At 37.8% G+C, this 24,595-nt stretch overlaps 1 protein-coding gene across 2 annotated transcripts; it reads left to right on the top strand.

Annotated features, from left to right (window-relative positions):
* The first annotated feature begins 4,032 nt into the window (after positions 1 to 4,032).
* sema3h (sema domain, immunoglobulin domain (Ig), short basic domain, secreted, (semaphorin) 3H) lies at positions 4,033 to 23,867 on the top strand. Of its 2 annotated transcripts, none has more exons than XM_039678791.2 (17): positions 4,033 to 4,581; positions 9,903 to 10,057; positions 10,914 to 10,976; positions 11,166 to 11,285; positions 11,782 to 11,875; positions 11,975 to 12,094; positions 12,304 to 12,449; positions 13,453 to 13,567; positions 17,319 to 17,388; positions 18,597 to 18,741; positions 19,891 to 20,110; positions 20,471 to 20,559; positions 20,646 to 20,687; positions 20,998 to 21,152; positions 21,335 to 21,396; positions 21,790 to 21,932; positions 22,022 to 23,867. In XM_039678791.2, exons 1-17 carry the CDS (start codon positions 4,485 to 4,487, stop codon positions 22,430 to 22,432), a joined length of 2,247 nt encoding a protein of 748 aa, XP_039534725.2. In that variant the 5' UTR covers positions 4,033 to 4,484; the 3' UTR covers positions 22,433 to 23,867. The 2 variants fall into 2 exon arrangements, with proteins under 2 accessions (XP_039534725.2, XP_039534717.2); XM_039678783.2 differs by having other exon boundaries at positions 20,995 to 21,152.
* Positions 23,868 to 24,595: the final 728 nt, after the last annotated feature.

Below are 24,595 nucleotides of genomic sequence, written 5' to 3'. Positions count from 1 at the left end.
GAAGGCATGGGCCATTCATTATATGCACTATAGTAGCTTGATAAATATGTTCTATGTCTCTGAGGTAGCAAGTGCTGTTTTCTACGGTTTTCTATGAAGTGGTGTGCTGAAGAATCAGCAATGCATTAAAGAGACAGATGACAATAGAATGGAGAAAATTCAGATGAAGGCATGGTCTGTCATAGTCCTGGGGACTAAACTACTGAACTTGAGGGTGGTGACCGAGAGGAGGATATAGTGTGCAGTGTCCAGACTCCAGCAGTGTCCAAACATTTAAACATTATGGATGTCCCCTCGCATCCAGTACAATAAGAGCACCTTCTCTTTACATGTATAATGCCCTGCTGTACTGAACTGAGACACAGACAATCCTATCTGCCCACTTAGTCTGTAATTCATCCATGTAGTGTGAATCATATATGCCACTTCCCTATATCGTGGTTTATTTATTTTGTTGGTTTCTTTGTGTGTGATTAGGCAACATTATACATGATGCTCAGGCTACTGTAAATGACACTTGGAGATTAATAAATCATTCGAAGTAACAAAGATATGTAAACTTTTAACTGTTCAACAGTTTCCAGCTCAAAGACTAGGTTTATACAACGGCGACACCTGTTGGCCAATCATCATAATTATACTTAAATTCTGCATTCTATAATTGAAATAGAATTATATTCGGGCTATTTAACCGCATTCATGCTCGTTATGTATTTTCGTTTATGCTACTATTCGAGTATTTAGTGGTTTTCTTCAAAGTATAGATGGTTCTCAATCCAGTTCTATATTGTGAATGTGATGCAGACCCTTTTCCTGTATTCTTACACTAAAACACAACACTATTGTAATGCCATGATCTTTTGGACAGATGCCATAACAGCCTGCACTCTATTCTTTGAAAAACCTTTGGGATACTATGGTAAATAAGCTATGGTAATGGTAATCATTCAGCAGACGCTCAGAAAAAAGAAGAAAACAATTCTCAGAAGAAATAGAAACTGGAAAGAATCAAGAAAGAAATTAAAACAGACGTCTTATTTATAGCGAATGTATTTCAGCCAGCTAGTAGACAAAAATTACATGGATGCAGATATAGGCAAACTATAACATTATATGATCAAATATATTATAACATGTTCCTCTATTGTGTCTTGCTGCTCTGAATGTATCCTGTCAATGTACAAGTAAGAACTTTATTTGGTAAGCCTTTATGAGCAGTATAACAAGGGCAAGGCCTACAGTTATTGTCACAAAACAGACCTCTTCGGTATAATGCAAGATGTGTAATTTGTCCAGAGAGGTAAGACTGCGGCTCCTTTTCTCAAAGTCAAATCAAAATGGACAATTTTATAACATACACACCTCACCTCACCTAACAAGAACTGACCAAGAAAGACTGAACAGAGAGAACTAAATACAGACACTGACGCTTTTGACAATGCGTATTCATCCAACGCGCATGGCACCCTTTAGCGTCAATATGAGACGCAGATATATATGAGCCAGAAGGCGCCTCCTAGTGGTCCAACCCTAACCCTACCCCTGCCCATAACTGAAGCGTGTTATATTGACGCTAAAGGGCCATGTGCGTTGGATGCATACGCATTGTCAAACAGTGAGTAAGATTGTCTGACAGTGCGATCTAATGAGTTATTCAATGTATTTTTTTTTTAAATATCTGTAGCCTATAAAATAAATCATTGATAAACACGTATTTGGAATGGAATTAAATAACAAGTACTTTGGGTGTCTTGTTTGTTATATTTGTTTTCATATAAAAGCAACAGAAGTTTGCCAGTTTTCAACACTGTGCATGAGCGTGAATCCCGTGAATCCCGCGATATCCGCCTTTGATCTCACAGGTGTCTGATCCACTGCGAGAAAAGAGACCTGTCTGGCTTCCCTGCGCTTTCTTCACTCCTGCCCTCACTGCAGTCGCCTTGCATACATTTCAGGAGAGGCAAGGCGCATCTCAAACAAGCCTAAAGACAAGATGGTGCAGACGACGACTGTGACACCTTGTAAGGCGCTTTGGATAAAAGTGTCTTCCAAATGCATAAATGTAAATGACTGAGTGCGACCTCGACGCATCAGTGAATGGTGAGATATTTTTCTATATAAAATTATCCTGTCAGAAGAATTATGTGATATCTTTATTATTTATTTTTCCTAAACTGTATCATCTCAGGGAGCGTTTGTGAGGTTTTACACATAAGGTTTTCAGGCGTTTTCCAAAAGTTTCTCATCCACCTTGAAATGTCGGAAAACGCCTCAAACACTAGAGTGGCCAGAGAGCGTTTTTAAACGAAAACTCTGTTATCACGTAAAACAAAGTAGCTTCCATTGACTTCTCAATGTAGTAGTAGCTTCCAACGAGACATCTCATATGAGATCACACAGCACTAGCAAATGAAAACAATCCGATGATTCAATCAATTCCTTATGGACATAATCAAGTCCCACCCTAAATATTTCCTTGTTCAAGAAACCATTTCATTTGGATATAGGTAATAGATCGCAACTTCAGTTTCATGTAGACTTTAATTTTACTTGTAATGAGCAGTGGTGGAATGTAACGAAGTACAAATACTTCGTTACTTTACTTAAGTACATTTTTCACGTATCTTTACTTTACTTAAGTACAATAAATAGTGCCTACTTTTTACTTTTACTTCGTTACATTTTGCAGCAATTATTATACTTTCTACTCCACTACATTTCTACAACTTCTGTTACATTTTCGTTACATTTTCTGATCAGTTTTTCCCCTGACAAAACGTAATCTGACCGTCCGTTCGTTGCACGTTTGTCTCACCAGTGACGTTTGGTTGCCATAGATACAGTATATCAACCCGGTCACTAAATGCGTCTTGCACGCAGTGTGTTTATCATGCAACTCATACGCGAAAATTAGTTTTTACATGCATAGGAAACACACCGTGAGTAATATACGTTTGGTTAGGATTATGGCAAGCCAAGAGGTTCAGAATTACACCATAAATGAATCGCGTGTACTGCCAAACATAGTTATTAAACATATAGTAAGGATAAGCATGATATTGCCTAATTGCAAGCTTGTTTCAGAAATGGTGACATTTTTTTTCCATCATTATTGAACATTATTATAGGAGTAGGCTATTAGGTTGAATGAGTTAGAATTAAATGTTTTATTAATCATTAGAAAATAGACATTAAGATAATAAATTGTTATGCAAGTACTTTTACTTTTAATACTTAAAGTACATTTAAAATAAAGTACTTTTTACTTTTTACTTAAGTATGGTTGTCATTGTGTTACTTCTACTTTTACTAAAGTAAATATTTATCTGGGTATTTGTACTTTTACTTAAGTACTGAGATTCAGTACTTCCTCCACCACTGGTAATGAGGGGTGTGTATTAATCCTAGTTTAGTCGCTAGAGGGCGTCAAATCCACACAGTTGCATTTCTGATGCTCTCAGTGATATTCATTACTGTAAATAACTATGATCCCTCTCTCTCTCTCTCTCTCTCTCTCTCTCTCTCTCTCTCTCTCTCTCTCTCTCTCTCTCTCTCTCTCTCTCTCTCTCTCTCTCTGTTATAAGTCTGCTAGGGGAGACTTATTTTTATAAATTTTTTTATGCGACCTAATTTAGCAACCATTAATTCTGATGCTGCTAGATTTAATTGGAGTGTTTCGTGTGTGTGTGTGTGTGTGTGTGTGTGTGTGTGTGTATAAACAAGACAGTGAGGGTGAGAGATGAAAAGAGAGAGAACCAACATGAGATTTCAACAGTCGTTAAGCAAATGAATCCTAAGAGGATCACATTCAGCAGCTGTCTTATTCTTTAAAAAAAGATACACATTAATATGGAGGGAGGGAAGGAGAGATGGAAAGAGAGAGTGAGAGTGAGAGAGGGGTTGGGCACAATTGGGACAGTTCCCTCCTTCCCAGCAGGGGAGTGTTTGAAAGAAAGGAGTGAATGATAAGAGACTACTGAAGAGAGAGAGAGAGAGAGAGAGAGAGAGAGAGAGAGAGAGAGAGAGAGAGAGAGAGAGAGAGAGAGAGAGAGAGAGAGAGAGAGAGAGAGAGAGAGAGAGAGAGAGAGAGATCATAAAGAGTTAAAAGATGCAGAGAGAAGGAGAGGGCAAGACAATAACAGAGTGAACAAAACAGAGAGAACGGAAAAGAAAAATAGAAATGCCAGCAATATTTTAAACACAGAAGACAGACCAAGAGAGGATTTTGCTGCAACTGACCTGCAGGATCAAATTACTCTGCACTGCACTACACACACACACACACACACACACACACACACACACACACACACACACACACACACACACACACACACACACACACACAAGGTGTGTTATGCTGACATCAGGTAGACACCATTTGTGTGTGTGTTATTTCTGAGCAGAGGACGCAGTGTGTGTGTGTGTGTGTTTGTGTGTGTTTACTCCTTGCTAGAGTCACATAGTGTGTGTGTCAGACAGTCATGAGGATGCTGGCTCTCTTCTGTTTAATTTCACTGGCGGCTCCTCTAACGGACGCATGGAGACCATCTAAACCACGAATGCACTTCCAACACTCAGGTGAGGCAACTGACTTTCTATTGACTTTTCACACACAAACCTTTCTGCATTTAACACTGCATTGTTCATTTTCAACCACAATGTAGTTGATATATAATAGATTTAAAATCATTAACAAAGCTTAGGTCATTTAACATATAGTACCACATTACCACATGATCTGTTGGTCTGGATATTTCATAGTGCAACACTAAGGTGAGACAACTGACTTTCCATTGACTTCTGATGCTTTTCTATTGAGCAGTTGGTATTTTTATCTCTTAAAGGGATAGTCACCCAAAAATGTAAATTCTGTCTTCATTTACTCACCCTCAAGTTGTTCCAAACCTATATGAATTTATCTTTTCTGCTGAACACAAATATAGATATTTTGAAGAATGTATGTTGATGGATCCCATTAACTTCCATAGTGGGGAAAAATACTGCTGAAGTCAATGGGGCCCATCATAGGATCATTCATCAAATGCACTATGCGGCACCACAGTTCCATAATGAATATGTTCTATTGGTCTGGTCTGCTTTTCCCAAAAGCATCGTAAGCTTAAGTTGATCGTCGAACAATTACCACCATTGGTGTCTACGATCAACTTGCAGGCTTTCGATGCTTTTGGGAAACGCAGCCCTGCATAGTGCAGACAACTGACCTTCTATTGAGCAGTTGGTATTGCCTAACCCAAACATAACCCTCTCTGCATGTAACAATCTAATCCAGACATTATTTGTATGTTCATTAAGCTATTTTCTTTCCACAATGTATATATGATTTTAGGTTTTATTCTTGTGGACTCACATACAAAAAAAATATTTAGTCTTTCTTTACTCCACACACAAACTCTTTCTCTCTTTTTAACCCAATTACCCTAATGTCATCTGTAATCAGCCATGGTATGACAGGAGTATATCATGTGGGACATTGTGCAGACAAAAATGTCTGTGCGTTTCTCCATGACCTAGAAAACCCTGCACAGCTATTAATCCGTCACACCTTTCTGCCTATCAGTGACAAACAAAAGTGAATGTGATGTGATTTGTGTATAAAGTGTTTGAGTTTAGAAATTTCTTGGAGTAATACATATCCTAATTCATCTCTCTCTCTCTCTCTCTCTCTCTCTCTCTCTCTCTCTCTCTCTCTCTCTCTCTCTGTGTGTGTGTGTTGTGTTGTGTTTACTTGGATTTCTTAATTACCCAATTAGCCTTTCATTCACGCAGACTCTCAAAGGCTATGAACATAAGTGTGTGTTTGTGTTAGGGAACGTCTGGTGGTTGATTATTATACAGCTCATTTTGGCTTGATTTCCTTAATGAAATGATAAATGACCGCTCTTGAGTAGCGTATACATACAAAAACAACAATTTTGTGGGATTACATAAGTGAAATCACATATCACAAAAAACAAACAAACATATATTTGCTGACTATATACAGTAATATATATTCAGCAAATCCTTCAGTTGAACCATAAAGAATCTATTTTCCATCTGGTCTGTTGTGATTGGTCAAATTGCAGTTGATTGGCCTTCAGTAGACGTGATTGATTGAACATGAGCATAAATCAATTAGCTAAGCTCTGGCAGTATGTGTGTGTGCATTTGAGTGCTATAATTATGATGTATACTATTTTTCTCAGATCAAGGGTCAAGGTTAGTAGGTCTGACTGACAGAGATTTGAGAAATACCAGAACACAGCAATGTGTGTTTGCTAGTTTATTTTGACTGTGTTTATGTATGAACCCTCCCCAGTCACAGACTTAGTCGCACCTGTTAGCATTTCCACCACACACATATAACATACCAGCTGAGCAGACTCAGGAGTAATAGCTGATAACTCAATTTGCACAAGAAGTGTGTACTGTTTGTTCTTGTCCACCAGCAGCACTATGGGAAAATATGTGCTCAAGGAAACACACCCTAACTTTCATTCACACTTGCAGTAAAGTGTATGCCTGACCATCTCAGTTTGTAACTTTCAAAGCAAATCCAAATTTGCCGGAAGTTGTCTGGGTTTTCCCAGGCTATGAAGAGTTCAGATGCAAAAGCCTCTAAATGCCATTTGAAATTTTCTTCTTTAATGATGATTTTTTTATCAAACTTGTATATTTAAGTTCAGTAATTTCACTTAAATAACAATTAATAGGTAATCTTCATTGCCATTTAAGTGAAATCACTGAACTTAAATATACAAGCTTGATAAAAATGATCATTCTAGAAGAAAATTTCAAATGGCACTTAGAGGCTTTTGCATCTGAACTCTTCGTATGCTTGTGAGCATACACTTGAAATGAACTCTGTTTGTATCATTGAATCATTTTCTTTTACTGTAAATCTTCTAGAAACAATCTGTATTAATAAAGGTGACTTGACTTGATAAGCTTTCTAATCGATTTAGGTTTCATTCTGATATTTCATAATATTCATTTAAAATGTCCATTTTGCTTGGAAAGGAATCTCTCTCGGCTAATGCTGTAAAGAGCTTGGTTTGATTTATCTACATTCGTCATCATGTTGTGTTAAATGTTTGGTCTCAGCATCATCTGTGCTCGCTGAGAGCTGCGAATGTGCCAGGCCACCTGAGGCTTACCCAAGGACATCTTTCCCCCAGGGGAATGGTCCCTGCAACCCCAAACAGTCCAGAAACTATGGCGCCTTTTCAGGAAAGCAGAAGTCAACCTATTTGCGTCAAAAGACCATGCTTACTGCCCAAATCTGGCCCAGACGCCAGCTGTATGCCTTCCCTTCGATCTCTCTGTTGCCACAGGTAATCAAGAGGATTAGGGAACTCGGTGCTGCTTACAGCCTACAAGAGCTGTTGGATAAGGGAAGGTCCCCATCCACACTTAAAGTCTAGGTGGCGGCCGTTGCAGCGTTCGCAGAGTCGACATGCGGCCGGTCACTAGGAAAAAATTAGCTTGTCATCCGCTTCCTTCTAGGAGCCAGATCCTATGTGGGATCTTTCGTTGGTCCTCGAGGCCCTGAAAGCTTTTCCCTTTGAGCCACTAGATTCTGTGGAGTTCAAGTACCTGTCACTCAAAACGCCTGAAAGGAGCAGTCAGAAAAATGTTTTCTGACTGCTTTGCCTTTGTCATCAGTTAAACACGTGGGAGACTTACACGCGCCGTCCGTCAGTGCTGCGTGTCTCGAGTTCAGGCCAAATGACTAAGTCATCCTCAAACCTAGACATGGCTATGTTAAAAGAGAAAGTATTGGTTACCTAACGTAACCTCGGTTCTCTCTAGAAGAGGGAACGAGTATTGCGTAACCTGCCGCGCTCGTGCTACGAGCGCCTTGAGTTGGACCACACAGTTGCGTTGTATGGTTGTATGTTAGTTTTTGCGTGCAGTCCGTGATTTCATGGTAAGCAGTATTTTTATTTTATCACATTGAATACAAACTGCAAACTCACATTCACAATTCAGGTAGCCTACACTTTCATTTCCTTTTGCTGACATCTATGGTGCTTTTAAAAACATTACACTGAAAATAAGCATAAAGTAGAATATTGATCTTAGAATTTTATTTGATATCGGGATTGTTCAAAGGAAGATCACGATGAAATGTAAAAAAAAAAAATAAAAAAAAAATGTAGTTTTGAAATATTGTTGCTGGGGTTGGGGTTGGGCTTGTGCTCATGTGCATCGATGTAGTATTAATTGAGTAATCCCACATCAGTCTCCCTCCTCATTACTGAGGTAATCTAAGGTTCAGATATAGCCTACACAGCTTGTGTGTGGTTAAATATACAACACTAGGTCTGTATGTGGCTAAATATACCCTCAGCTGGTCATAGAGTGATGGACAGAAAGGGTTTGTGACTTTGTGTTTGTGTGTGTGTGTGTGTGTGTGTGTGTGTAAAAGAGTAAAATGACTGTTGTAGTTGTATTAATGGTATAAGACCATCAGAATGTCTCACTGTTTGTCTAATTTAGTTTATGACTAAAAAGGTCATGAGTCAAACTAAGACTAGGGATTTCTAGACCACCTAGTCATTAAAACTCACTTCCTGTTAAACACACAGGAGACAGGTGCACACCATCCCATAATACATTTGAGTGATTTTAGCACACACATATACACACCCTTGTTGCCACAGCAACTGCCCCCAAGAAAAGGGGCAATGAGTAGGACTGGTGCCACTGAGAAAAAGCCAGGAATGTGTGTGAGGTTGCAGGCTGTGACAGATTGTGTGCATGTGCCTTGTGAACAGCTGATGTGTGTGTGTGTGGGTGAGAGGATATTTTAAAGGAGTGATGAACATGCTAGCCTACAGAAAAACCAACATGATATGTGTGTGTTTGTATATTATTTTTGAGCGGCTAGATTTTTGGTGTAGCCTATTAATAACTGACACACTCTCACTGTAAATTTATTTCCCATTATTCTCTGGCGTATTTTCAATTTTTGTATCTATTCTATTCATCTCATGGGTTATTTTATCTCTCTGTCATCAGATTTTTGAACAGGTTATTCCGCCCAACGGTGAGTCTGTCTGGTCCACATATTTTTATATCATAGACAGTAAAAGAAATGGACACAGTGACCCTATAGACTTCAATGGAGAAAAGTGAAATCTATTAATTTAGAAGCACTCACTTCCTGATTGCCAAGCGTACTGCGCAAGCTCAAACTGAGCTTGATGACGTAGATGTGATGTGAACAACCTGTATGTAGCTGTGCCAAGAGGACTCATTTCCGTTTTCTGCATCGTAGAAATAAGAGGGATCTGTATTTGCCATGTTAAGGAGAGTTAGTTGTAATATTTATTGTTGTGTTAAAAGTTATTTGTCTGTGTACTCCGGTTCAAAGAGGCAGGGAAGGGCGAAAAATTGCCTCTCATTTTCTCCTGTTTTCTCCAAGTGTTAACTACTGAACAATTATTATTATTATTTGAAAATTCTGTTTTTTCCTGTAAATAACGATTTAACATTCAGTCTATTTTCTTTTCAGACCCTTTTCTTTTTTGTCATTTTAGAGCTTGACAGCCTCATTTACTGTTATTCTATGCTGTTATTACATTGGAAAAAAATTGACTGATATTCTTCAGAAATTCACCTTCTGTGTTGCAAAGAAGGAATAAACTCATCTTTCTCAGTTTTTTCCCCTTTCCTATATAAACAATAAAGCTAAATTGAATTATTTCTTTGGCCTGTCAGATATGAAGTATTTGTGATTGAAAACAGAAATCCTGCATATAAGCTGAACTCACATCAGCCAAGAGGATCTTCAATCATATATATATATATATATATATATATATATATATATATATATATATATAATAAAATAACCTGTTCTCTTTCTTTCTATCTCCCTCTCTCTGCCACAGAGCTGGAGCAGAGCGGCAGGCTCATGTCTCTCTCTGTGCCTGCTGGGGATCTGAACTCTCTGCTGCCGGATGAAGACGGTCGTCGCCTTTACATTAGTATGAAGGACCATCTGCTGTCCACCAGCCTGGATGATATTAATCAAACCCCCCGCAAGGTATGTACACACCCCCACACACGCTGTTTCTCTTATATACTCAAGTAAGGGATGGTTTACTTGAAAATTAAAAGTCTTTTGTTATATACTCTAGTGCTTTACAAAAGTTGAAGTTTAACAGAATGTTGATGCTGCTCTTTTCCATACAACGAAATCGAATGGTTACCATGGGCTGTCAAGCTTAGAAAAATCCAGACAACTTGTTACTCAGAAAAATATCGGCCTCAGCCGATTTGGAATAGATCACATATTAACCACATGGAGTGATGTTATGGTACTTTTAGTTGTTGTTTTTTAAGCTAGACAATCAACCTCAACTTCAGTTCAATTTAATTGTACAGAAGAGAGAAGCAACTTGAGGACAATATTTTTTATTAAAGGATTTTACAGCAGATTACTGCAGTATCAAATAAGGAAGCTTTTAGTTTTTATCTTAAAAACTGTCCCAGCCTAAAAAAAAACAAAAAAAAACAACAACAACAACAAAAAAAAAAAACATTTTTAGCATATGAAATTGAAAGACACAATAAATGTACGATTGTTTTTCAAACATTTGTTTTACACTTGTTTTGCATTATGAGGACTGTGAGTGTATTTCTGCAGGTGTGAGTAAGAGTGTGTGAGCCCATCCCTGCTTGTCTACATAAGTGTGTGTTCATAATCATTTCATCTGAGTAATGCCAGAGTGGCATTCAACTGTAATTCCTTAAATGCTACTTGATGAAATCAGCATATGCATCAACATTTAATATGAGTAAGAGAAGCTTTCATGCATACTTGGAGACGAAATTCATATGTGTGTGTGTGTGTGTGTGTGTGTGTGTGTTTGTGTGTGTGTGTTGGTACTGTATTTCAGATCTACTGGCCTGCAAATCTAGATCGGATTCAGGACTGTATAATGGCTGGGAAAAATCTGCAGGTAAAACATGATTTTATGTACCACAGTTGACCATGGAGACAGCTTGTCTTGAAGTGTCTAATCACAAACAAATTAAATCATTATAATTTTCACTGTCTGGATAGGTTATTAGTTCTGCCTGTATTGAAGCTCAGTCGACCTCAAAAGCAGTCTTTGTTCATGAGTGCTTGTTTCCTGTTTATGTCACAGATGGACTGTGCTAACTTCCTGCGTGTGTTAGAGCATTATAACCAAACACATCTTTACGCCTGTGGAACTGGAGCGTTCGACCCTCGCTGTGCCTTCATCCCTACCAACCTCTTCCTCAGGGTAAAAAAGGACAACATTTCCCACCATGAACCTCTCTCACATAACTGCTTCCTGTTGTGTTTGTGTACTTATGTTATTTGATGTGCATTTATCATGTACTTTGCATGCAAAGTCAAGTGATTAAATAGAAAATGTCAGATTAAATTAATTATTTGATCAAAATAATTACAATTTAATAAATGTGTTTATTGAAATAAAAAGTGTGACATATAGATCCAAAATAAAATAAAATATTGTTTTATTAAAATGTTTATAGTTTACTTAATTGTTTTTAATTAACTAAAAATGTGCTAGATACATATACAAACGAAAATAATAAAATAATAATAATAATTAAAATCTTAAAATAAAATAAAGTGTTACATACAAATCCAAACAACAATAAAATAAATATTACTGTAATAAAATAATTAAAACAAAAAAAAAATAGTTTTTTTAATGTGTATAGACAAAAATAAATGATTTGAACTGTAAATAATGTAACTGGGTTTTTCAGGCCGAGGAAATAACGCTGCAGTATGAAGACACCGAGTCAGGGAAGGGAAAATGTCCGTACGACCCTCACCAGAGAACAGCTACAGCTATCATAGGTAAGACAGTGTGTTTATAGTTTGGCGGTATAGTTTATATGTTTGTGTAAGAACATACCAGTTTAACTCTGATCCAAATCTTTGTGTGTGTTTGTTCAGACGGTGAGCTGTACGCTGGAATCTCATCTGACTTTCTAAGTCATGATACTGCTTTTATTCGGAGTTTGGGGAAGCGACATGTGATTCGCACTGAACAATATCACTCTACATGGCTGCAAGGTGATACTGTGCAACCACATACACCCCAGTATAGTCTAAAAAAGTTAGACTATGACTTACAAATATACACACACAGCATGTTGTTGACAGCCATTAAGAATGCTCTGTGCTCTAATGGTTAAACACAATGAAATACCACATTATATACACAATAACAGATTTAAGTGTTAGTTTAAATGTATTTTTGTCTCTCTCCAATTCCTCTCCAGGCGCGGAATTTGTGCATGTTGCAGCGATGTCAGAGAGCGATAATGAGGAGGATGATAAGGTCTACGTGTTCTTCACTGAGCGCGCTCAGGAGGCAGAAGGGGCCGCTGGGAAGGTCCTCTATTCTAGAGTTGCCCGCGTCTGTAAGGTATCTAGGAGTGTGTTCCTACGTGCCTAACTGCACTCGTGTGGCCACTGTGCCCATCTCTGTGAATCTGATTGGATGTGCTGGCTCTGACTGTTCCTCTGGATATATATATATATATATATATATATATATATATATATATATACTCACCTAAAGGATTATTAGGAACACCATACTAATACTGTGTACTTTGACCCCCTTTAGCCTTCAGAACTGCCTTAATTCTGCGTGGCATTGATTCAACAAGGTGCTGAAAGCATTCTTTAGAAATGTTGGCCATATAGAAAGGATACACCACATCCCAAAGATGCTCTATTGGGTTGACATCTGGTGACTGTGGGGGCCATTTTAGTACAGTGAACTCATTGTCATGTTCAAGAAACCAATTTGAAATGATTCGAGCTTTGTGACATGGTGCATTGGAAGTAGCCATCAGAGAATGGGTACATGGTGGCCATAAAAGGATGGACAGTCAGAAACAATGCTCAGGTTGGCTCTTTTATATGCCCACTCTGGTATATAAAAGATTCCCAACTGCCACTAAGATGCCTAAAGTGTGCCAAGAAAACATCCCCTACACCATTGCACCACCACCACCAGCCTGCACAGTGGTAACAAGGCATGTAAATATAAAATTGAGATATAAACTCGCAATTCTGAGGAAAAGGTGTTAAAAATTAGGTAAAAGGTCCTAATTAGCTATTTTATCTGTGGCACAAAGACATTTCTATAGATTTCTGTCATTTGAACATGGTAAAATTATTAGCAATAACCATACAAAAAGTATTATAGTGGTACCAGTGGTAAAGTTATCAGATGGTAAGGCCATAACACTGTCATATATGTTATCGGAACGAGTGATTACCATATTCATGCTCAAGGGAATTTATGTCTACATAAAGAACATGCCCAAAAAAAATGTATATTTAAACTTCTGAAAAAGGGAAGGGGATATTATGGTACTAAATCAGTGTGTTTATCTCTCTTTTTTCTCTCTTTCTAGAATGATATTGGTGGTCAGCGTAGTTTGGTTCATAAATGGAGCACCTTTCAGAAAGCTCGAATTGTTTGCTCCGTACCAGGACCTGACGGCATACACACCCACTTTGACAAACTCCGTGAGTAATACACATGCCACATGAAATGCCACACACACAAAAAAAAAAACATTTCACTCCCACATGATTACCTTACCAAAGTTTAAGCAAATCTCTCAAATTAAATAAGGCTTTGAGATAAGCTTGTACATTTTTTAGAATATTATTTATACTGTTGATAATGTGTGTGTGTCATTATGCCCAAACGTCCCTGATTTATGTAAAACGTTTATCAGTACACTCACACACACACACAAACCACACACAGAGTCAGTCAGAAACCGGTTTCTTATCAATCAGTCTGTGTAAACAAAGTCCTCGCATAGAATAAACAATTCTTGAATCCTCAGTCTGACTAAAGTTTTATTGTAATCTCATGCTCATATTATATCTAAGAACTAAACAATTTTACACAAATATCATATAAAACACGCAATAATCAGAAATCAAGAATGTCTTCCGTATCTGACTGCAGCTTTATCAAATCTGCAAGCGGCTCTGAACAGAACTGTTCATTGTCCAGCGCCATGGTAATCTTTAAAGAGCTAGGTTTACATAACTTGTTTAACTCAGTGCATGTTATGTTCAAGTGTTGGAGAGTTGTGAAATGTGTTTATTTCTTGGCCTACCAAAGTATTTAGAACATGCAAAACAACTTTGTTCTGATTGGTGAACACTTTCATGTTTACTTTGACTGTAAAGTGGTAATGATTTACATTATAAACCTGCTGTAATGCTAATATGCATCTCATCTTAGCTATACTTTATGGTGGTAATCCATAGAATTCCCTTCAATGTCAAGTTTACTTTGTGCTCCACGGCCCCTAAACAACTACATCTACCATAATCTCCCCCTACATCAGGGACCCTCATGATGCCATAGCTATGATGAGCCAGAACACACTGCAGACCGTAAATGTTCATCAATAATAGCAGTGTTGTAGTACTCGAGACTCGGACTCGTCTCGGACTCGGTCTCGAGACCATATTTTAATGGTCTTGGTCTTGTCATGGACTCGTGTCCATTTGGACTCGGAATTGACTCGTACTCGAACATTTTTTTTTTAGGACTCGGAATTATTCCCGAGTCCACTCGAGTTCAATTCAAAATATTTTTCATGATTATTAATGTATGTTAATAAAATATGTCTTTAAATTGATTGACACGCCCAGTGATTGCTGATTTTCTAGTGACAAATTGTAATAAAATTACTTTTAACACCACCTACTATGTGGCCTTTTTACCCTAAACTGATCATATTTTTTAAACTCTAAGTAAATTCAATAAAAAAAATAAAAAATAAAATAAAAAAAAGAAGTTTTAGATATATTTACTGAAATTTAAAAAAAAAAAAATTAAAAAAAAAAAGGATTTCTCTAAGTAAAATAGGTAATCGACCCTCACTGGTCTCGGTCTCGACTCGGACTCGACCATCTCTGGTCTCGGACTCGACTCGGACTCGACTCTCTATGGACTCGGTCTTGACTCGGACTCGACTCTATCTGGTCTCGGTGTCGACTTGGACTCGAGTGAGGTGGTCTCGACTACAACACTGAATAATAGTTAGTTTATACTGCAGAGTATGAGAAGAAGCATGCAAAAACTGACAATCAGATGCGAGTTAAGAACTACTAGGTTGCTGTTAGTTGTTGTGGCTCTAATTTTGAAGCGGTTGAATTGTCATGTATGATCTGTTCAGAAGTTTAAATAATGTGTGTTTGATTGATGAATAGGTGTGTTTATTATCTGCCATTCATGGATTAGTCTTGTGTTTGTGTGTGAGTGTTTTGGAGTCGGTAAGATTTTTAAAATGTTTTTGAAAGGTGACTGACCAAAGCTACATTTATTTGACCAAAATACAGTAAATATTCTAATATTGCCACAATTTAAAATAATGGTTTCCTATTTTAATACTTATTCAAATGTAATTTAATCATGTAATTTTCAGCATAATTACAGCAGTCTTCAGTGTCACATGATCCTTCAGAAATCATTCTGATACTATTGACATAGTGAGGAGGACAACTGATATTTACATATATGTTGACTTGACGCTTTTTTTAACACAAATTAACAGAACACCTAAAAAGGGAAATTATTCCTTATTGTTATGCACATTTTATAGGATCTAGAAGTTTTGTCACAAAGTGGCCTAATTTCTTCAAATCCACCCTAAATGTTTAGCATTTTTGAACTGCATAGTGATGAATATATCTCAAAATGAGTGTGCCAGTGAATATGCCATTTGTCTTGGTGGTCTGCTGAATGTTTTGAAGACCGTCAGTATCTGTGTGTGTGCATTTTCACGTCTACGGTGGCACCCCCATCCTGTTTTCACATAGTCTACTGGCTAGATGGGGATGAGGGAGGACAGCAGAGAGCAGGGGAATCAGAGGTTAGGATGGATAAGAATGGATAGGGGCAGGATAGAGAAGTGTCAACAAGTGCAGTACAGACAAAACTATCTGTCCTCAGGGGGAACATAAGCTTTTGTTGGAGGAAATTGACACAAATAGCATCCTTGCAAAAGTGAAAGAGAAGAAGAGCCAGATAATAGGGGGTGGTGAAAACAATCTGGAAAGGAGGAGAGGAGAAAGAGATGGAGGAGGGGTGGGACAGAAATGAGGGATAGTAATGGGATTGAAAGGGAAAGATGGAGTGTGAATGCTTAATTAAATGGATTATTTTGGTTTGAGTGTAAAATACGAGGGAAAACAGAGCGGCTGTGTGTATGTGTGTGGTTTACCGCAGAACATTGTGTAATTAAGGTTTCAACCATTTTATAGTGCAGATCTAGTTTATGTTCTCGGCAGTTTTAAACCAGTTTTTTACACTTGTTTTGCATATGAGGACTGTGAGTGTATTTCTGCAGGTGTGAGTAAGAGTGTGTGAGCCCATCCCTGCTTGTCTACCACCAGTTTTTATGAGAGTCAGTAAATTTGTAGTAGCATGTCTGGTATAGCATGAATGTTTAATAATGTAGTTTCCAACTGGTGGGTCATGCCCCTTATTTTTTGTTGATGTCAAGGACTGTGTGTTTGATCAAACTATACAGCATTTTATTTATAAGATATTTTAATGTTTTTGAAAGAAGTCTCTTATGGTCACCAAAACAGTAATATTGTGAAATGTTATTACAATTAAGCTTGACTGAAACTCTCATTTGGACCTTGAACTGTTTGGTTCCCAATGAAGTCAATTATATGGAGAAAAATCCTGGAATGTTTTCATCAAAAACCTTAATTTCTTATGACATGGATATCTTGGATGACATAGCAGGGGTCAGTAAATTATCAGCAAAAGGTTTTTTTTTTTTTTTTTTTTTTTTTAAAGTAAACTCCTTTAACAACTGTATTTTGTCTATGTTTTGGGCTGCACTAGATATCCACTGTCAAATCTGGGTCCTGAAGAAAAACCAGTTGAGAACCACTATCTTAACGTGTGTGTGTTTGATTTGATAAGGCGTTTGATCATATCTGGCATGACTGGAATTTGAGAATGAAGAAATGAACTAGCGTACCCTCAACAGCAAAAGTTCATTGTGAAGATATAGATGTGTGTGTTTTTAAACAAAAGTAAAACCGCACGTTTGCTGCATTACAAACGTTTATTTGTATGAGAAAGAGAGTGTGACCAGGTAAATATTCTTTTCATAATTTTATACAGCCCTGGCTGAGAGGAAACCAGAGACCACACACACTCTCTCATTATTGACTGAAGCTCACACAAAGCACGCTTAATATTGTAACCCTGTTTTCTGTTTTTCTATAGAGGACATTTTCATTCAACATGGAAAGGACAAAACAAACCCCCTCATCTATGGGCTCTTCACCACTACCGGGTGAGTCTAACACACTGACCTGGTATCACATTTTTAACCAAGACCAAGAGCTGACTTTAAAAAAGGAAATTTCTCTCAACTTTTTCTCACCCTCACAACATTCCAAACTTCCAAAACTCCAAACTTTGACTTTCTTTATTTCATAAAACACAAGAAGAGATGTTTTTTAGGATGTTGGTTCTACTCTTTATCATAAAAATATGCCAATCAACAGTAAGGGGCTTATACACTCATGATGGGGGAGGAGAGAGAGAGCTCAGTGCACAAGACAGACATTAGCAAAACAACTATAGAAAGAGTAAGATGGCAGGCAGTGAAAAAAAAACAAAAGAGGAAAGGGCCAGGGGCCCTTTATAACATTACAAAGATGGGTTACGTTCAGGCAAGAGGTAGCACCTGCGAAATATCGGAGAAGCTTTCCAGCTCTGGAGAGACCTTAAGGAGTGGGAAGGCCTGAAAACGTTTCTGCACACAGAGCTATTGTATGGCTTCAGAAGTCATGTTCACAAGTGTAATTTTACTTTTATGGTGCTGTCCTGTCGTTTTTGGAGCTTGACGGTCCCTGGTCAGCCTTCACTTTAATTGTACAGAAAAGAGTAGTATAAAAATCTTGAAAACTCTGTGTGTATGTGGTTAAGGGTGTGGAATTGCAGTATTACTGAGTCATACTTTCCAGCAGGTCAATGGATGCACCCATGAAGTTTAAAACACTTTAGAAGTTGAACCAATTTTACATCAGCCATCTCAAATAGCATATGCCTTCATCTTTCTTGTTGAAAATGTGTGCCTGTGTGTCTGCCCAAGGTTTTGGAGAGGGTTGCTTAGGGTGGAGTGCACATGAAGTATGGATTAGGAAAAGGCCGTTTGGAAAGAGTGACAGTGTTATTGCTCTCTGTTGAGCTGTTCAAATGAGTGTGTTAAATCTCTCAGAGGCTCGTAAAGACTCCTGCTTTCACGGCAGACCCAGATTCAATTCACTTCAGACCAGGTGCCACTGCCACTTTCATTTGTGCCACAAGAGCTGGGTTTTAATTGGATATATAGGTCAAAACTCGTTGGAGAATTGATTAAGATGAATGCTGTTGCTTTGATACATTGTGATTGATTCTTAAATGTTTCTTGTGTGGATGCTGTCTACTTATAACTCTCAATCAATTAATAAGTCATGTATCTATTTTTATGTTTGTGTTGGTTTCCTCTCTCAACAGCAATGTCTTGAATGGATCCGCTGTGTGCGTGTACCGCATGCAGGACATTATTAGAGCTTTTAAAGGAAACTTCCTTCACAGGGAGGGACAACAGTACAAGTGGACAGAGTATGCAGGCCGAGTTCCCTATCCCAGGCCTGGCACAGTGAGTCTTCTCAAATCTCATAATTATTTTCATGTTATGGCATGATATTCAAAATCTGTACTATTTTGTCTAAATAAACTAAAAAAATAAATCAATAATTCTACAAAATAATTTAGGCATCAAAACAGTGTAATGTTGTGCATGATTTTTTTTTAATTAATTTTGAGATTTGCTATTGTCATTAAATTATTAGTGTTTTTAAAAGATTAACTTTGAATAATCATAAAAAGTTTCATTTAGATAGCATCTTTCCAGGGCTCAAGAACGTTTTACAATGAACAAGCAACAATAATGCCAATGGATAATGATAACAAACAAAACAACAGTAGGTAAATGATAGTAAAACTACAGTAAATTAGAGTTCTCAACGGGCCTGAAAATTACAACCCGACCCGACCCTTGGCTTTTAAAGCCCGAACCCGATGTAACCCGACACATCAACATTATCTGCCCAAACCCGACTTTCTTTTTTTCTCATACAAGTATTATCATGACCAGCGGCTACTTTTCACACCACACAATTTTTGCCGAGTTTTGAAACAAAATAGGCCTAGCATACAAACATAATCGTATGCTTATAAGGCATCGTGGAGGAACAGTAATATGTGCACAGTGGATGGACTGAAGTGTGCTCTCCTCTCTTCAATGGTACGGCCAGCCACCTGCGATGTACGTTGCACGCAGCAGCCAGACTTTCTTTATGGTGAACAGCAGCGATGATTAATAAATGTTTTGTTTTTTTCACTGTGCGAAAAAGATTAAGCCTGAGGTCCAAGTCATTTACTTATATTTTCGACCCAAACCCACGGGTCCTGTTGAGTTTTTCGACCTGTTGAGAACTCTAGTAAACTATAATTATGTAGATGCGTAGCATACAGTACACAATCAGACCCAACAAAATGTAGTACAATGTAGTATGGTGACATTCAGAAAATAAGTGAGCATAATTTTACATTCAGAAATGGTATTGACACAATGGAGTGATCGGGGGAGAGAGTTCCATAGTTTGGGTGCAATGACACTGAATGATCAGCCCCCCATTGAAGCTACGCGATGCCATGGGACAAGCTGTGCAGAGATTTAAAAGTGAGCAAGAGGATTTTGAATTTAACAAATAACAGTATTGGTAAACTTCCTGTCAATATTCAGTGTCCCAGCAGCACATACGGAGGCTTTAAATCAACGAGGGAATATCCTGATGACGTTATCTTCTTTAGCCGCACACATCCTTTGATGCAGGAGCCGGTGCATCCTCTTGGGGGTCATCCTTTGCTGATCAGAGTGGGCGTGTCTTATAAACTGACCCGCCTCCTTGTGGACAGAGTGGAGGCGGTAGATGGACAATATGACGTGTTGTTCATCGGCACAGGTGTGTGGTCAATATTAAAATAGAATTTAGGATGTATATTATATGAGATGTCCATATAGTTTGTAGATATTGTGTGTGTGCAACACATGTGGATGTGGTTAAGCATAAAGGCCTTTAATAAATTGAGTGATTAAAACAGTAAAAAAAATGGTTGATCAACATTCAACACAGCCTTCCTCAGGACACCCACACATTTTGTGTGCGAATAGCATATTTATGTTTGGCCACTCTCAATCTTAACTTCCTTTTTTGTTTGTCAATTTAAAATGTCTACATTCACATTCCAACCTATAAATTACATTAAAAAAAATCAATTAATGAACACATCAGTGAAAGTTTTATGTTTATGTGTGTATTCAGATTCTGGCCTGGTTCTGAAAGCGATTCACCTTCCTAAAGCTAATGGACAGAATCAGGAGGTCACTCTGGAACAGCTGCAGGTTTTTAAGGTAATCTTCTGCTTTAGCATTTCACATTCATTAGGATGGCCTTTTAAACTTTAAAAACAAACTTCTCATCTCCTGTCATTCAACAGAACAAGTCACCAATCACTGCCATGACGATGTCCAAGAAAAAGGTACAATGTCTATCAATGAAAGCACACATGCAAGCGTACATGAACATACACGCTATTATAAATATTCCTATCCTGTCACCATGGCAACTTGAGAGGGTGGAAGATACTTAAAATGAAACTGAGAGTTTTCACACATTTTTCCCCATGAAAGATCTAGGATGGAAGAGCGCTGTAATTCTGGAGCTGTATATGGGAATGTGGTTTAAATGTCTGGGTTTCTGGCCCAGTTTTCCTGCTTACTGAAAAAAGCAGTAACAGGATCACAGCCCATATCATTGTGCGTGTTGTGTGTGTGCTTTGTCTCCAGCAGTGGCTGTTTGCTGGATCAGCAGAGGGTGTGGTTCAGTTGGGTCTGTTCCACTGTGATCTGTACGGCCAGACGTGTGCTGAATGCTGTCTCGCTAGAGACCCATACTGCACTTGGGACGGGCACTCTTGCAGCCCATACATGCCAACAGCACACAGGTGACATGACTCAGGCATATTTTAGCTGGATTACAACTGACTAAGATATTTTAAAAGCATATTGAATGGGCAGCTTGTTTGATAGAATCCATTACATCAGCAGTTTCTCATACATTGAAACAACGTTGGTATTTGGGACATCTCAAATAAATCTGATCTGAAACATTCCTTCCTGTCTACAGAAGAAATATTTGTCAGGTGGATGATGACGGCAACCCGCTGAACCAGTGTGTCAGACATGGAGGTAAGAGAAACTGTCATTTTAATGCTTATTTTTTATGTTTTTTATGATCTCTCATCATTTAAGCCTTTAGAAAAACACAATTAACGTAAAGCTCTTAAAAATAAGGTGACCATAGAATGAAATGCCATGTGCGCATAGACAGACCAAATATTAATTCAATTAATTATTTATTTAGATTAAATAACCACATAAAATAATAAAGTATAATTATGTAGTATTATTATAATAAAGTATTATTATTATCCAAATAAATGTAATTGTATATAGTAATAATAATAATAATAATAATAAGTAATAATATTGTTATTATTAATTACAGTTTGAAAGCCCTATTTATTTCATTTAAATGATTCTTTAATTTAGATTTGAATTATTTCATTTGTTGTTATTCAGCTGGTCTTCAGGTGGAGGCAGAGGAGAAGACACTAGTTGTTGCTGTGGGTAACAGCACCTACCTCGAATGTCTACCCAAATCTCACCATGCCACCGTCACCTGGTATAAAGACATAGGCGAGAACAGTTTGGAGCAACATAAGGTACACCCATCCTTAAAATATGCATGCACACTTTAAAAAAAACGTTATCAATATTGAGATGTCTCTAAATTGAACCATCTGTCTTTCAGGTCACATCTGGAAAGCAGCTGGTTGTCTTCGACAGGGGCATCCTCATTCCCCGGACTGAACTCAATCATGATGGTGTTTATCACTGTCAGCTAGAAGAGCATCAGTTCCGCTGGACAGCCGTTACCATCCGTTTAATTGTGTGGAGCCCCGTCCTGCAGCCCTTCCGTGGCACCGCCCAGCCATGGTACCAGGATGTGATGGCACTGATCAACCACAGCAAACTGGAGCGACACTGCAAACAACTCAGCCAACGTCACAACAACAAGCAATCAGGGGATCACAAGCATAACAAACCAGACAGAAAGAGAGTAGACCGGCACAGAGGTGGGGGGGAGAAGGAGAAAGGGAGGGGGCGGAAGCACCGGAGCAGAATGCAGAGTTCAGCACAGAGGCTGCCGAGGAGCGCATAGCCAGGTGTTTAAGAAACAAAAAATACAACAAAAACACGCAGTATTCCGTCATATTAAGATTTTGCTCCATTCCAAAACCTAATGAGCTGCCTTGCATGCGCCTAGCATCAAGCTCCGTGACAAAATACATGAGGAAAGAAAGATTTTGATAAATTGAAAAGAAAAAGAAAAATATCAGTATTGTTTGGGATTAGTACCATTTTTTATACTTTTATTTATTTATTAAATTGATCAAAAGTGACAGTTAAGAGATTTGTATTTCAAATAAATGCTGTTCTTTTCAACTTTCTAGTCATCAAAAAATCTTGGAAAAAATGTATCACGATTTCCATTAAAAAACGAGCAGCACAACTGTTTGAGATTGTGCCCATGTAGCGAAGCAGCTCACTCACTCATGTTTTGGAGCATAGTTAATATATGAATCATGTGAAGGACTGTCGCTGAGCAATTTAACAATGATCTGGAACGGGTTTGGTCAAGAAAAGTGTTTACTTTAATATGAAAAAACGAATTGATTATTTGAGGACTGCGTTGAGCATATTTGAAAAATCTTCTAAAGCAAGGGGGTGTCTCTTCTGTTGAATAAAAGTAAAATCTTCCAAAGTTTGGGAGAATCTGAAAAAAGTTCTTTGTTTTAAAAAGACTTCAGTGTTGATGGCACTTTTTTCATCTGTACTGAAATGTTTTGTCTTATTTATCTTTCATGGTATTTATTTTTCTTGTGTTTTTGTGCTTTGTGTTTATATTGTCTTGCATTTTTACATGGTTCTTTTCCTTTTTGATATTTGATTATGCTGTAATTCTGTCTCTGACGTCACTCATTAAGGTTCTGAGAGATTACTTTAATGAATCAGCAAAAGCAAACTCACAAAAAAAAGAATGCAACAGATCCCATGAGTTGATTAACAGCATATTTCTCTGGGGAACGATGGAGGCACGAAGGGTGTGTTTTATATGATTGGAGTGAAATGCCAGCTTCTTTCGCCTGCACTTGGACACGTGCATTGATTGCCAAGAGGTTTGGCTCTGGCCCTGACGTGCATCCATTCTGAAGGATGGAAAAATTAAAAATAAATTAAGGGAAAAAAGGATTTAAATTCTTTAGAGTACAGTAGAGACAGAGAGAGGAGAAAAGCAAATTAAAATGTGGTCAGGCCAACACCAAAATGACAGACAGAACCAGTGATCTGTGTATATGATGGAGCAGCTTGGTTTGCCAAGAGAGTCAAAACAAATAAAACAAAAAATGTTAACAGCAATAGCATAAACAGAAAATGTAGAATAGATGTTTAATGTTTTACATATAAGGAAGTAAATCCTGCCATCAATGATTTGAACCTTGTGAGTTATAATTTTCTTTGTTTTGCCTTTTACTGTAAATCTGGTTTGCATTAATGGACTTTGAACCTTCAATAAAGTGTTTTGGAAGACTCAACATTGCACTTACTTGCTACTTATATGGCTTTGTAATAATAATAACATCAGCGTATTTAGAATAGATTGTTGCAGGGATGACATAAAATCCTGGAAGACTAATTTGCCAGTGGTTTCCTCAATATTTTCCTATGGGTTTTTATAATGGGGGTTTTCAATTTATTCATACAAAAATTACTTCTGTGCCTCTGTGGTAAACATAACTTGATGATACTTGGACGGTACTGAGTAAAAACGTTGTTTTTTGAGTTCAAACACTATAAACAGAAACGCTCTCACATTCACACATAATTTTCTCTGGGCTCTGCTTGAGATGTGATAAGCATTTAAATTCCATGAGCACAACAGTGTATATTGCATCCTTCTTCTTATATAAAGGACAGGACACTGGGAAATTGACTAGGCGGGTTGCCTTGGATACGGCTGCCCCTTAAAACACTCACAGAACTGAATACCAAATAGACTTGGAGAGCCTATGACAGTAAATGAGATTGGCGAGGGGGGCGAGATCAAAAGTGAAACACATTAATTCATATCTGTTTAGAAAGATAACTGCTTTGATGTTGTTGAATATTGACAATAAATAAATGAATACTGTCTTCGTACATGATGATCTTATTTAGGCTATCACAATTCCTCAGCATACATTATACCAAAGTAAAAAAAAAAAAAAAAAGTTTCCTTGAATAACTTCCTCCACCTCTGAAACAAATTCCTTTTCAGCTGATG

The sequence above is a fragment of the Pimephales promelas genome, chromosome 14 (assembly GCF_988280905.1).
Source record: "Pimephales promelas chromosome 14, fPimPro1.hap1.1, whole genome shotgun sequence".
Taxonomy (NCBI): domain Eukaryota; kingdom Metazoa; phylum Chordata; class Actinopteri; order Cypriniformes; family Leuciscidae; genus Pimephales; species Pimephales promelas.
Note: the sequence above shows the minus strand (reverse complement) of the source record. Positions and strands in the feature narration are given on the sequence as shown.

Bases quoted from the DNA above. Each gene is read 5' to 3' on its own strand.
- sema3h (XM_039678783.2), top strand. From the start codon at position 4,485: ATGAGGATGCTGGCTCTCTTCTGTTTAATTTCACTGGCGGCTCCTCTA. The intron at 13,568-17,318 runs GTGAGTAATACA...GTTTTTCTATAG, and splicing joins CACCCACTTTGACAAACTCC to AGGACATTTTCATTCAACAT. The intron at 17,389-18,596 runs GTGAGTCTAACA...CTCTCTCAACAG, and splicing joins GGGCTCTTCACCACTACCGG to CAATGTCTTGAATGGATCCG.